The 14,402-nt window shown below is 48.4% G+C and overlaps 1 protein-coding gene across 2 annotated transcripts in view; it reads left to right on the top strand.

The window, feature by feature from the left end:
- Window positions 1-14,402, top strand: part of LOC147725898 (sialic acid-binding Ig-like lectin 12) — a 203,201-nt gene that overhangs the window by 120,489 nt on the left and 68,310 nt on the right. The window contains exon 4 of one of the 2 annotated variants that reach the window (XM_086962817.1): window positions 2,077-2,424. The exons of the other annotated variant lie outside the window; for it this stretch is intronic. Within the exon in view, the coding sequence (XP_086818943.1) occupies window positions 2,077-2,424 (348 nt within the window). The remainder of the gene's footprint in view (window positions 1-2,076; window positions 2,425-14,402) is intronic. 2 annotated transcript variants of the gene reach the window in all.

The raw sequence follows: 14,402 nt of genomic DNA, 5'->3' as shown, positions 1-14,402 counted from the left end.
GTGACCTTTTCACTGGGCGAATACGCCTTTAGTAGTACACTTCTATATAGAAAGAACACATCGTGTGACCTTTCTACTGGGTGAATACGCCTTTAGTAGTATACGTCTATAGAAGTAGCACATTGTGTGACCGTTGCACTGGGTGAATACACCTTTAGTAGTACACTTCTATAGAAATAGCACAGAACATGACATTTGTACAGGGTGAATACACCTTTAATAGTACACTTCTATAGAAAAATGCACAGAACATGTTTGTCCAGGGTGAATACGCCTTTAATATTACACTTCTCTAGAAATAGCAAGTCATGTGACCTTTGCACTGGGCGAATACGCCTTTAGTAGTACACTTCTATAGAAAGAACACATTGTGTGACCTTTGCCTTGGGTGAATATGCATTTAGAAGTACACTTCTATAGAAATAGCACAGAACATGACGTTTTTACAGGGTGAATACGCTTTTAATAGTACACTTCTATAGAAATAGCAAGTCATGTGACCTTTGCACTGGGCGAATACGCCTTTAGTAGTACACTTCTATAAAAAGTACCCATCGTGTGACCTTTGCACTGGGTAAATACGCCTTTAGCAGTACACTTCTATGGATATAGCACAGAACATGACGTTTGTACAGGGTGAATACGCCTTTAATAGTACACTTCTATAGAAATAGCAAGTCATGTGACCTTTGCACTGGGCGAATACGCCTTTAGTAGTACACTTCTATAGAAAGAACACATTGTGTGACCTTTGCCATGGGTGAATACGCCTTTAGTAGTACACTTCTATAGAAAGAACACATCGTGTGACCTTTCTACTGGGTGAATACGCCTTTAGTAGTATACGTCCATAGAAGTAGCACATTGTGTGACCGTTGCACTGGGTGAATACGCCTTTATTATGCACTTCTATAGAAATAAGACAACACATGATTTTTTCACAGGGTGAATATGCCTTTAGTAGTAGACTTTTATGGAAATAACACAACACGTGATTTTTGCACCTCATTTGATCTTTGCCATGGGTAAATACGCCTATAGTAGTACACCTCTATAGAAACAACACATTGTGTGATCTTCGCACTGGGTGAATAAGCCTTAGTAGTACACTTCTATGGAAACAACACATCGTATGACCTTTGCCATGGGTGAATACGTCTTTAGTAGTATACTTCTATAGAAATAGCACAGAACATGACGTTTGTACAGGGTGAATACGCTTTTAATAGTACACTTCTATAGAAATAGCAAGTCATATGACCTTTGCACTGGGCGAATACGCCTTTAGTAGTACACTTCTATAAAAAGTACCCATTGTGTGACCTTTGCACTGGGTAAATACGCCTTTAGCAGTACACTTCTATGGAAATAGCACAGAACATGATGTTTGTACAGGGTGAATATGCCTTCAATAGTACACTATAGAAATAGCAAGTCATGTGACCTTTGCACTGGGCGAATACGCCTTTAGTAGTACACTTCTATAGAAAGAACACATTGTGTGACCTTTGCCATGGGTGAATACGCCTTTAGTAGTACACTTCTATAGAAAGAACACATCGTGTGACCTTTATACTGGGTGAATACGCCTTTAGTAGTATACGTCCATAGAAGTAGCACATTGTGTGACCGTTACACTGGGTGAATACGCCTTTAGTATGCACTTCTATAGAAATAAGACAACACATGATTTTTTCAGAGGGTGAATATGCCTTTAGTAGTAGACTTTTATGGAAATAACACAACACGTGATTTTTGCACCTCATTTGATCTTTGCCATGGGTAAATACGCCTATAGTAGTACACCTATGTAGAAACAACACATTGTGTGATCTTCGCACTGGGTGAATAAGCCTTAGTAGTACACTTCTATGGAAACAACACATTGTGTGACCTTTGCCATGGGTGAATACGTCTTTAGTAGTATACTTCTACACAAAGAACACATTGTTAGACCTTTGCCATTCAGTAGTACACTTGCTTCAAATAACATGTTTTACTGGATGTTATTTATTCTGACAGGCATTGCATACACATTTTAATGAAGGACCCTCCCCCTCTTCCTCTGTTAAACAGCACCTTCCAGGATTCTCAACCTCACATTCGAGGGAAACGACACAGTGGTGTGTAAGGTGGAAGGGAACCCCATCCCAAACATCACGTGGACGGGCCCCAACTTCTCGCATCTTCCCACCGAGCCCTTTTCCGAGTCGTACACAGCCCTGTCGAGGATCCTGTTGAGGGAGAACAAGACGTGCACCTGCAGGGCTGAGAACGCATATGGGGTGGACCAGAGGAGCCTGTCCCTGGGAGTGGAAGAGGCAGCAGCCGGGCAGCCGGTCGACCTGCTGCTGATGGTGGTGATCCCGGTGGTGCTGCTGTTGCTGCTGGTGGTCCTTGCTCTGCTAGGCTGGAGAAGAAGAGGTAACATGAAGACAAATGGATAAGGGGACAGGGTAATAAGAGAGCTGGTGCCCAAACAGCATGGAGAGAAGACTGCTTGGTCCACCAGGGGAGCAGGAAGAGAGGACTGCTCCCGCCCTCAAGGATCCAGGCACAGAAAGGATGCTAGAGCAGTCCGAGGAAGGCGCTCATAATGGATGCTTGACCCACCCATAGACCAAGCAAGGAAAGGATGCTAGGACCATCCAGGGATCAGACATATTATCGAGGATAGGACTATCTAGGGAAAGGCAAAGAAAGGATGCTAGAGCCATCCAGGGACCAGGCAGAGAAAGGATGCTAAGACCATCCAGGGTCCAGGTAGATTATCAATGCTAGAGCCATCTATGGACCAGGCTGCTTGACAATGCTAGGACCATCCATAGGCTAAACCAGAATCAAATAAGGTATTTGTTAAGCGACTACTGAACTGTAAGGGTCTCAAGGCACTGGCAGGGGGGGTTCGCAGGTTCCAGTCCATCAAGGAGGAGGCCTGTCGAAAAGCCAGGTTTTGAGGTTTCTTGCGAAGATGGGGAGCGATGTTATCTGTCTGATGTGGAGTGGAAGGTCGTTCCAGGATCTGGCCGCGCGGAATAGATTGAGTGGCCTCCCGATCTGGTCTTTCTGGTGTGGGGGACCACGGCGTAGGAGAGCTGGGCGGATTGTAGGGTCCTTTGGGGTGCGTGGAATTTGATTCGGCTGTTCAGGTATGCTGGGCCGGTGTTGTGAAGGGCCTTGTGATCATGGGTTAGCATCTTGAATGTGACTCTAGCTTCAATGGGGATCCAGTGGAGTGTGCGCAGGTGCTGGGAGATGTGGCAGCGTCTTGGCAGGTTGAGGACCAGTCTTGCGGCGGCGTTTTGGATGTTCTGTATCTTCCGGCTGAGGTTTTTGTTTATTGTGGCATAGAGTGCGTTGCTGTAGTCGAGTCTGCTGGTGACCAGGGCGTGAGTGACGGTCTTTCTGTGTTCGAGGGGGATCCATTTGAAGGTCTTACGTAGGAGGCTGAGGGTGTGGAAGCAGGACGACGAGACAGAGTTGATCTGGCGGTCCATTTTGAGCTCTGAGCCCAGGATGAGTCCCAGGTTGCGTGCGTGGTCCATGGTGGTGGGCGGGCTTCAGAGGGCAGGGGGCCAGGAGGTGTCATTCCAGGCATCTGGGTTTGGGCCCATGATGAGTACTTCGGTTTTGTTGGTGTTTAGTTGTAGGCAGCTGTAGTTCATCCATTTGGCGAAGGCTTTCATGCCTTCTCGAAAGTTGTGTCTGGCGGTGTTGTGTTCGTTGGATAGGGAGAGAATGAGTGGGTTGTCATCTGTGTATGACACAAAGTTGAGTCCGTAGGTTCTGACGATGGGGGGGAGCGGAGCCATGTAGACATTGAAGAGCGTAGGGCTGAGAGAGGACCCCTGGGGGAATACGCAGGTGGTAGGTGTAGGGTCCGAGAGGAAAGGGGGAGTCTGACCTGCTGCATTCTGCCGGAGAGGAAGGAGCAGATCCAATTGAGGGCCTTATCTTGGATCCCTGCGTCGTGGAGTCTGCGTATTAGGGTGCGGTGAGAGACTGTGTCGAACGCCGCTGAAAGGTCGAGGAGGATGAGGGCTGCTGTTTCTCCTTTGTCCAATAAGGTAAGGATGTCGTCTGTTGCGGCGAGGAGGGCGGTTTCCGTACTGTATTTTTTTCTGAATCCGGATTGGGAGGTGTCCAGGATGTTGTGCTCTTCGATGAATATGGCGAGTTGGCCGTTGATGGCTTTCTCTACGACTTTCCTGGGAACGGGAGCAGAGAGATGAGTCTGTAGTTTTTGAGGTTAGTGGGGTCCGCTGAGGATTTCTTCAGGAGGAGGTTGATCTCAGCTTGTTTCCAGTCGTCATGGAATGAGGCGGTTGCCAGGGAGCGGTTGTTGGTGTGGCAGAGCATGGGTGTGATGTTGTCAGTGGCTCAGTTGAAAATGTGCTGGGGCAGGGGTCCGTGGGGGCCTCAGAGTGGATTGACTTCATCGTCTTTATTGTGTCTTCGGTGTTGGGGGCTGTCCAGTTGTCGATCGCTGGCTTCAGGGTGTCGGGTGGATGGTGAGGGTTTAGTGTGTTGGTTTTCTTCGTCGAAGTTGTCGTAGATGCTCTTGATTTTGTGGTGGAAAAAGGTGCTGAGTTTGTCGCAGAGGTCTTGTGAGGGAGGGATGTCAGTGGACTAGCTGGTGGGTAGGGCGAACTCCTTGATGATGTTATAGAGTTCTTTGCTGTTGTGTGCATGAGTGGAGATTCTGTCTTCAATCGCTTTTTTCCTCGTTTTTCTGATGAGTTGGTGGTGGGTGTTTGTTGGCGGCTCTGAAGTTGTTGTGGGCTTCTGTGGATTTGGTGTTCCTCCAGGCCTTTTCGAGGTGGCGCAAGTGCGTCTGGACTCTCAAAGTTCGGTGGTGAACCATCTAGCTTTCTTGGCATGGGTGTTGTTTTTCTTGAGGGGGGCTATGGTGTTGGCGCTGTCGGAGATCCATTTATGCAGTGTTCGAGCTGTGGTGTTAGGGTCATCGTTTTCCGTGATGGTTGGGGTGAATTTGCTGAGTGATGAGGTTAGCTGGTCGTCGGTGATTCTGGTCCAGTTTCTTCGTGGGAGCAGGTGCTGGTGTCTGTGGATGGTGGGTGTTCCGAAGGTGAAGTGGACGCATCAATGGTTAGTACATAGGAGTTCGGTGGTGTGGCTGAAGGTGATGGATTTTCCTATTTGAAGAGGGGGTCGAGGGTGTGTCCTGCTGAGTGCATGGGTTCAGTCATGATCGGGCAGAGTCCAATGTTGTGGAGGTTGTCCAGGAAAGTTGTGGTGCTGGGGTCCAGTTGGTTGTTGAGGTGGAAGTTGCGGTCTCCCAGTAGGGTGTAGTTGGTGGACGCAATGGCATGCGGGGAGATTATGTCCGTGATGGAGTTGGAAAAAAGTCTGCGTGTTCCAGAGGATCGGTAGACGAGGGTTCCACGAAGGGTGGAGGTAGGGCTGGCTAGTATATTGAAGTGAAGGTGTTCCATCAGGTCCGTGGGCTCGTCAGGGAGTGTGCGCAGGCGGAGGGTGGATTCGTGGACAAAGGCGATTCCTCCTCCCGGGCGGGTGGGGCGGTCCTACCTGGAGATCTTGTATCCTTGGGGAATGGCAATGGCGATATCCGGTCCCGAGGTGGTGTTGGTCCAGGTTTCGGTAAAGAATGCTATGTCCGGGGTAGGGCTGTCAAGGAGGTCCCAGATTTCAGTGGCATGTTTGTGGAGGGATCGGATGTTGAGGAGGATGCATTGCAGGGTCTTCAGTTCCGTTGTGTTCTTGCGGGTGGATTGCGCTGGGTCAGTGGTCTTGGCGGTGCTGCAGGTGTGCCAGCAGCGGTGACAGCTGAAGGGTCCTTGGGTGTCGGCTGGTGATGCTAGCTTGCAGTTGTTGCTGAGGCCTGGGCTGAGAGCGTGAAGTGCTGCTGTGTCATAGCGTTGGCGGTGCAGAGATCCAGGGTTCCTGGCGCTGGTCGCAGTCTGGTCGCGGATGAGTGTAGACAGGCTTGCCTTTGGTGCCTCAGCGGCGCGGCTGCCATTAAGTAGTAGGGGTCGGGGAGGGTTGTACAGCTGGGAGGCGGGAGCGGGGAGGGAAGCTGGCAGAGAAAGGATGCTAAGACCATACAGGGACCAGGCAGAGAAAGGATGCTAAAACCATTCAGGGACCAAGCAGGTGGAGGATGCTAAGACCATCCAAGTACCAGGCGGAGAAATGAGGCTAAGACCATACAGGGACCAGGCAGAGAAAGGATGCTAAGACCATCCAGGCACCAGGCAGAGAAAGGATGCTAAGACCATTCAGGGACCAGGCGGAGAAAGGAGGCTAGAGACAAACAGGGACCAGGCAGAGAAAGGATGCTAAGACCATTCAGGGACCAAGCAGGTGGAGGATGCTAAGACCATTCAGGTACCAGGCGGAGAAATGAGGCTAAGACCATACAGGGACCAGGCAGAGAAAGGATGCTAAAACCATTCAGGGACCAAGCAGGTGGAGGATGCTAAGACCATCCAGGTACCAGGCGGAGAAAGGAGGCTAAGACCATACAGGGACCAGGCAGAGAAAGGATGCTAAGACCATTCAGGGACCAGGCGGAGAAAGGAGGCTAGAGACAAACAGGGACCAGGCAGAGAAAGGATGCTAAGACCATTCAGGGACCAAGCAGGTGGAGGATGCTAAGACCATTCAGGTACCAGGCGGAGAAATGAGGCTAAGACCATACAGGGACCAGGCAGAGAAAGGATGCTAAAACCATTCAGGGACCAAGCAGGTGGAGGATGCTAAGACCATCCAGGTACCAGGCGGAGAAAGGAGGCTAAGACCATACAGGGACCAGGCAGAGAAAGGATGCTAAGACCATTCAGGAACGAAGCAGGTGGAGGATGCTAAGACCATCCAGGAAATAGACAGATAAGCGGAGCTGGGCCATCCAATGACCACGCAGAGAAAGAATGCTAGGAGCATCCAAGGATCTGGCAGGCAAATCAGGTTAACTCGAGCCTATAACCAGGCAGAAACAAGGATGCTAGGCCCACCCCACCACCAGATGTCCCACCTCCTTCTCTGTTGCTTCACCCCATGCCCCCAGCATTCCTCGGTCTCTGCTGTCCCAGCAGTGTTGTTTTACTTTGATTCATGTGCATCTTTAAATCCAGTTACTGCTGTTCCTTTCGACATTCCCCTCACCACTCCTATTGGAAACAGCTCACTGCAATTCACAGCTTTCTTGGATGTCCTGCTATTCTACTGAGCCAGCAGGTGGGCACATTAGCTATCTGACCCCATCGGTTTGATGTTTGAATTAAGCTTTCATTCACTTTTATGCAGTACGTAAAAGCACCCAGCAGGTGGCAGCCCCGGGCCGTAGAACCAGCAGTTTTTTACCCTCTGGTCACTGGCCTGGCAGACCTCAGACATCCCCATGAGGTTCCATCTGCTGTCGTGATAGGTGAACCCATGCCCCCTGTGTGACATTTTCATAAATCAAGCAAAAAGAAACATCAATTTCAGAAATTACACCCGTTTGAGCAACAAGAAACCAAGAAGATCGTAAAAATGTTGCAAAGCACTAGAAATGCAAGGGCACTGGGAGGTGAGAAGTGGTAGTGGAGAGCAAGGGCAGCTCATGGTGTCACTGCGTGGACCATCTCAGGGCCTCTAGGGGTGGCCCGTGTGGCCAGCTGCGCTGTAGATCAGCATCAGCAGGGCACTGTCGTCCTGCTCTCCTGGGCAGGCCCTGCCTGACTGCATCTCAGGGCCTCTAGGGGTGGCCCGTGTGGCCAGCTGCGCTGTAGATGAGCGCCAGCAGGGCACTGTCGTCCTGCTCTCCTGGGCAGGCCCTGCCTGACTGCATCTGAGGGCTCAGGAGCAAAGGGGGGGAGGGGAGCAGCCAGTGGCGAGAAGCTGCCTGCCAGCCCTGGTGGTCCCCCAGCCTGGAGGTGAGGTGGGCTGCCATGGCTGCTGGAGGCCTCCCCCTCTATGGGAGGTGTTTTTTCTCTTTCTATGGGTGCTGCAAAATGTAGCACAGTGAAGGAAAGAGGAGAAACAAAGAGAAATACAAATATTTCGCCTCATTACGCCTGCTCTGGGGAGGCGTAACGCTTTGGCGCTGCCCCAGGTTTAGGTTATTCATTACATCTGGGACAGGGTCAAAATCCACGGGTGTTGCGTGACAACACCCACTGCAATGCCCCTGGTACACCCCCTTGAAGCAGAGTAAGGCATCGCCCTGCGTCGCCCTGCCTTACGCCATATCTATGAGGCCATGCAAGGAAAGCCACGCAGGGTGGCTTTGCGTCACTTCATAGATATGATGGCGAGGCTTGCGCTGACGGACTGTCAAAAACAGTGGCACTCCGGCGGGGCAGGCCTCTTGTAAATAAGCTGCTTCCTCTTTTATTGTAGTGGTGGAAAAGGAACACCCCCTTCCTTTAGCAATCTGCCTCATTTTTGCAATTCACCAAGGGATTCCGAGGGGGCTCTGGGTGGGTATTGTCCACTCCCCGCACCCCGATGATATTTCTACAGGAATGGCAGCTGCCTCCAGCCGTCCGCAGGGCTATCCTTTCATGAACACCACATGCACTGGTGCTCTCCTGCAGAATATCTCATGGTCCACTGCCCTCCTCATCCCCTAAGGTTACGGTACTCCCCCTCTCCTGCCAACTGCAGTCTGCACTGGGTCCTTTTGTGTGCCTCCTAATTTGTTAAAAATGCTCTACCCACCTAACCTCCCAAATCACCCTAGAAAAATGTGAAGAACAGAAAGGTGGGACAGCCCCCCGGGATACCGACTGCGACCACACCATGGATCTTATTGCCTTCACACTTGAGACAGCACTTGGATTAGACACTTTTCTCAGGGTTTCTAATGTTTCCAGCCCCTCACAGCCACAGACGAACACTGTCTCCTTCAGTGACTCCATCTCAAGTTCCAGTTATAAGAATGGGGCCAATGTTGGTCTGAAATAATTCCATCATTTCGTCCCAGCTCTTCTCAGGGCCATGAAAGTGTTACCAAAGCTCCTCCACTGGTCAGCTTTACATCTCCCTTTATTTATTGTATTTTTTTGTTTGGGTTTGTAATGCGCCTTATCACCCAGGGGTCTCTAAGCGCTTGGCAGAGGGTACACACGGACTAGATGGAGGGCTGCTAGGACGTACCCCATGCCAGAGAAGACATAACCCTCCTAGGCCGCAGCCTTCGGGTTAATGCCCAGTAGCGCCTACACACAGTACACTTCAGTTCAGTGGTTCTTAACCTGTGGTCCGGGGAGCTCTGGCGGTCAGCGAAGCCTAATCAGGGGTCTACCAATGCTTAGAAAATGAAATAATATAAACAGATTAATAAAGAAGCAAAATTGAAAATCTTAAAACGATCTGTGAATGTGAAGACATTTGAAATTGGAGGCTAAAAATTTTGGTTGATGTCCTCAGATTGATTCGCGGGACCAGTGAAAGTGCATCAGAGTCTAGTATGGACGAGGGGTGGCCTCAGTTGATTAAAGAAAAATCCTACCGTCTCATTAAAATTCAAACATTATTTTTTTTATATTTGTGAAGTAAACAGAATATTTAATCATTTGTGTAGTTGATGAATGCTTCTTTCTGTATTTTTTGAAGTTCCCAAATAATCGAAATTGCTTAGGCGGGGTTCCTGGCTTCCAGTAATTACTCAGTGGGGGTCCCTGGCTTTCAACAATGACTCAGTGGGGGTCCCCAGCTTCCAACAATGACTCAATTGGGGTCCTTGGCTTTCTGTAATAACTTTGTGGGGTCTCCGGCTTCCAACAATGACTCAGTGGGGGTCCCCGGGTTCCAACAATGACTCAGTGGGGGTCCCCGGCTTCTAACAATGACTCAGTGGGGGCGCCCGGCTTCCCACAATGACTCAGTGGGGGTCCCCAGCTTCTAACAATGACTCAGTGGGGGTCCCCCGGCTGTCAACAATGACTCAGTGGGGTCCTCGGGTCCAACAATGACTCAGTGGGGGTCCCTGGGTTCCAACAATGACTCAGTGCAGGTCCCTGGCCTCCAGTAATGGCTGAAGGGACCCCCCCACCCCCAGTTTCCAGTAATGACGCAGTCGGGATTCCCAGCTTCCAGTAGTTACTCAGTGTGGGACCCCGGCCTCCAGTGATGACTCAGTGGGAATCCCCGACTTCCAACAATGACTCAGTGGGGGTCCCCGGCTTCCCACATTGATTCAGTGGGGGTCCCCGGCTTCCAGTAATGACTCAGTGGGGATCCCTGGCTTCCAACAATGACTCAGTGGGGGGTCCCTGGCCTCCAGTAATGACTCACTGCGGGTCCCAGGCTTCCAACGACTCAGTGGGGTCCCCGGCTTCCAACGACTCAGTGGGGGTCCCCGGCTTCCCACAATGACTCAGTGGGGGCCCCGGCTTCCAACAATGATTCAGTGGGGGTCCCCGGCTTCCCACAATGACTCAGTGGGGGTCCCCAGCTTCTAACAATGACTCAGTGGGGTCCCCCGGCTTCCCACAATGACTCAGTGGGGGTCTCCAGCTTCTAACAATGACTCAGTGGGGGCCCCCGGCTTCCCACAATGACTCAGTGGGGGTCACCAGCTTCTAACAATGACTCAGTGGGGGCCCCCGGCTTCCCACAATGACTCAGCGGGGTCCCCGGCTTCCAACAATGACTCAGTGCGGGTCCCCGACCTCCAGTGATGACTCAATTCAATTCTCAGAGTAACATATTTCCAGCACAGGCAACAAAACCTTATGCCCTGGTCAATAGTACTTATTTTGGCTCTAAACCCTGCTTGATACTTTGTAAGCACCGCTTTTTCCTCCATCCGTGTATTAATATGATTTAAAATACGCCTTGCGTACATTTTTTGTGAAATATCTATTAAACTAATGGGGCGATAGTTTGCGGGATCATTCCTATCGCCTTTTTAAAACATGTCATGATTTCCGCTCCCCTCCATGTCCCTGGGAGATTTGCACCTGCTGCTACAGCATTACATAAACAGTTGATGTATGGGCCCCAGCTGCTAGGCTCGTGTTTGTACAAATCACCTGGAATTTTGTCTAGTCCTGGAGCTTTCCCATTTTTAAACGAATTAATAGCTATTTCGGTTTCCTGTAGGTCAAAAACTAAACTATCCATGCTTGAAATTAGCAATGTATCAGCCGCAATTGAAACCTGTTCCTCCACAGGAGCGTCATATTATTTGGTAAAATGATCGATCCAGGTAGTCTCATCAAGAAAAACTTCCCTGGATCCTTTTTCTTTTTTATTGCCCTTGGCCACTCTTTTCCAGAACAACATTTGGTCATGATTTTTAGCTGCAATTAACATACTGGACCAGATCTCCTCATCCCAAGATGCTTCGCCTTCCTTTGGCTTATTCTGTATTTAGTCCTAGTCTCTTTAACTACCAACATATTTTTGCTTTTTATTGCGTAAACTAAATTGGCCTTTACGCTACGACATTCCTTGTTATACCAGGTTTTTCCTACATTCTCTGAGTTGCTATCTCCACCAATTGTTTTTGGTTTTTTTGTAACCAGTGGAATAAGTTCTTTAAAAAACCCACTATGTAAATCTAGGAATGATTTTTCCCCATCCTTAGAGGCATCATAAAGACCGAACGTTTTGGCAAAAATGTTATAGATATTTGGCAGTAAGTCGTCCTGCCCCAGCATATTTGCCCATTTAACTGAGCGACGATTAATGCTGACAATAATGTTGTCTGGACTAATATGAGTTATTCTCTCAATCTCGCTATGCACCACAATGCTGCGAAGAAGGAGCTCGAGTGGACGGCGGTCGCTTTCTGTTCTAGGATTAATCTCTATGTCTACAGCAAACGGCCAGATATCTAATGACAGAATAAAATAATCAATTTTACTCTGGCACTTGCTTCTGAAAAAGGTGGGGGCCTTAGGACTGTCCAATGGTAAACGATCGTTACATTCCCTCAAGCCTTTACCAGCCAATACCCTCGTAATTTGGAGAGCTAGGGTGGTTCCTGGGACTGTCCCACTACTATACATTGCCGGTATCTTATTGGCCCTATCCTCATCATCTAGTAAATTTCCAAACCCTGTAATTGGTTCATAATTGCAGTTAAGGTCACCGCCCAATATTATACTTATTCTAGGATCTAGCACATTTAGAAGTGAGTCCAATTTATCTATTTGTGATTACTCCCTTAGTAATGGGCATGGTCTACTATAAATATTATATAAATGTAAAACTTGTTTGTCTGTGGTGACAATTTAAATCACTAGAACATCTTCAGAGTCAATACATAATTGGGTGACATTGATATTAAGAGTCACCTTCACCCAAATTATAAGGCTACCAGATGGCCTTCCTCTCGTAGAAGGAACAGCAGCTTTTTGAAAAGTTTTATACCCTACCCTATGTATGGTCTTAATGGCCCATGTCTCCTGAAGAATACAGATATCACTCGTGTTAATGTAATTATTCCACTCTGGGTCACTAACATTTCTGCCCAACCCCGCTATGTTCCAGGATATCAGTTTTAGATCAGCATTGTGCATATGGTCTGTTACACTAGAGCATACATTCCTTATCGAGTTTTCAGTGCCGTTAACTACCCTTACAAGTGAACTTTCACATGTTACACTTACTATAGGAATACAGTGTGCAATTTCACGAGCCTGTAGCTCTGTTCCCACCACTGGTTCTTCATAATGAGTATGGAACCCCTCTGAGTCACACTCTAAGGGAGTCTCCTGAATTTCTGAAACTATATTATTTATCGTTTGTGGTCAATCCACTGCCTCCAAAGAAGCTAGTTCTTGGAAGCTATTCAAGGCTACAGGAAATATGTAATTGTCGGGATTAAAAATTGGTCTTTTTACAACTGGTTTGTAGAAATACCCTAGTGGTAGGGCATAGATGCTGGAGTTTTGGGTTGGTATCTCTTCATATGCTTTCAGTAGCTTACGGACAATATGGGGGTGCCTAAAGTTTACAACAATAGTGTCACCTGGTATATCTTTTGTTGAATCACCCACCCACCCTTCCCTTCTTACCATCAGGATTTCGTTCGTCTTGTGAAGATTAAACCTTTTATATTTCGAGAGCCAGTCAACTACTTTATTCTTGAGATTATCCCAAGTTTCCCTCTGGTCTCTCCTTAGGGCAGGTACACCTGTTAATACTAATATATAGGGACATGCAGCTGGTGGTAGGCTCAGAATATCAGGATTGGGTAGCAAATCAGCCCCGTTTGGGCTATGAATAACCGCCCTCAGGCTATCGTTCCTCACATGATTTATTCTATTGTCAATTTGGAGGGGAAGGTTACTCTGGGGCACACTGTCCCCTAGCCCTTCTTGTCTGGTCCCTGTCCTGATTTGATTTACAGAAACAGGGCATGATTTATTCAGGACTTGTACCATGTCTTTCGCTTTCACAATCTCCTTATTTTCTGCTCTCAACTCTAATAGTAGACAACCCCCCCCCCCCTTCAATTATTCTGTTGCCTTCTTCAATTACAGTAGACAGTTTAGCTATGGTAAGATTCAACTGATCAATTTTACTATCTAATGCCATCATTTTCGTGTTTAAACTTTCATCAATTTTGATCTGTATCAAATCTAGAGCATTTTTGAAAATGTCCATGACAGTACGGTCTTTCCCCTCCTCCGTCACATTTAGCCTTCCATGGCTTAGATGATGATCAATGTCCGTTTGAACCCCAATTGTTCTACATGAGCCCTCCTTATGTGTTTGTACATTTGCGTCCCCTTTGTTAGTTTTTGCAGATAACCCAGACTTCCCTTTTTTATCTCCAGTTTTTTTCTCCTATGTTTTCCCTTTCAATACTTCTACTTGCTTTTGGGGTTAGTCTCGAAAATATCCCTGCAATCCCTGGTTCGATTGTACTTAATTGTCTCTCTTTAGTTTGTGATATCTCTGTCGCAGATTGATTTGAAATAGTAGGAGAGGTTTGGGAACATCTACCATCATTCTCGTATGTAATAACAACCGGTGACGATACAGCGGATTGCCTATATGTTGGGAGATTAGAGGAATCGAGATATACCCTTCTCTGAGTCATTTCAATCTCATGGCAGAGTACTGTTTCAGCTCTAGTTCAAAAGTCATCAAGCGTCCCGGCGGCACCTTTCCTTTTACTCATTGTGGGCCAAAGACGGGGTTCCAATTCAATATACAAACCAACACCAGTCACTTTAGTATTTAACAATACCTCCGGCAGTTAGACAACAAAGTTTAACGTAACCAGTAACTTGTTCGAAGCAGACCAAGGGGGGTGGCCCAGCCCAGCCTCCTCCGGCCTCGGATGGCCAAAGACGGTGCCGCCCTTGTCCCAAGCTTCTCCCGGCGTCGCCCGCACACGTCCCGCGTTGCGTGGGGGAAGGTGGCGCTTTGTAGCGCGATGACAGCGCCTCCCCCAGCAGCAGCAGCTGATGACA

Source organism: Lissotriton vulgaris, chromosome 3_1 (genome assembly GCF_964263255.1).
Source record: "Lissotriton vulgaris chromosome 3_1, aLisVul1.2, whole genome shotgun sequence".
Lineage (NCBI taxonomy): Eukaryota > Metazoa > Chordata > Amphibia > Caudata > Salamandridae > Lissotriton > Lissotriton vulgaris.
The sequence above is the reverse complement of the archived record's forward strand: the minus strand, read 5'-3'. Positions and strand labels throughout refer to the sequence as shown.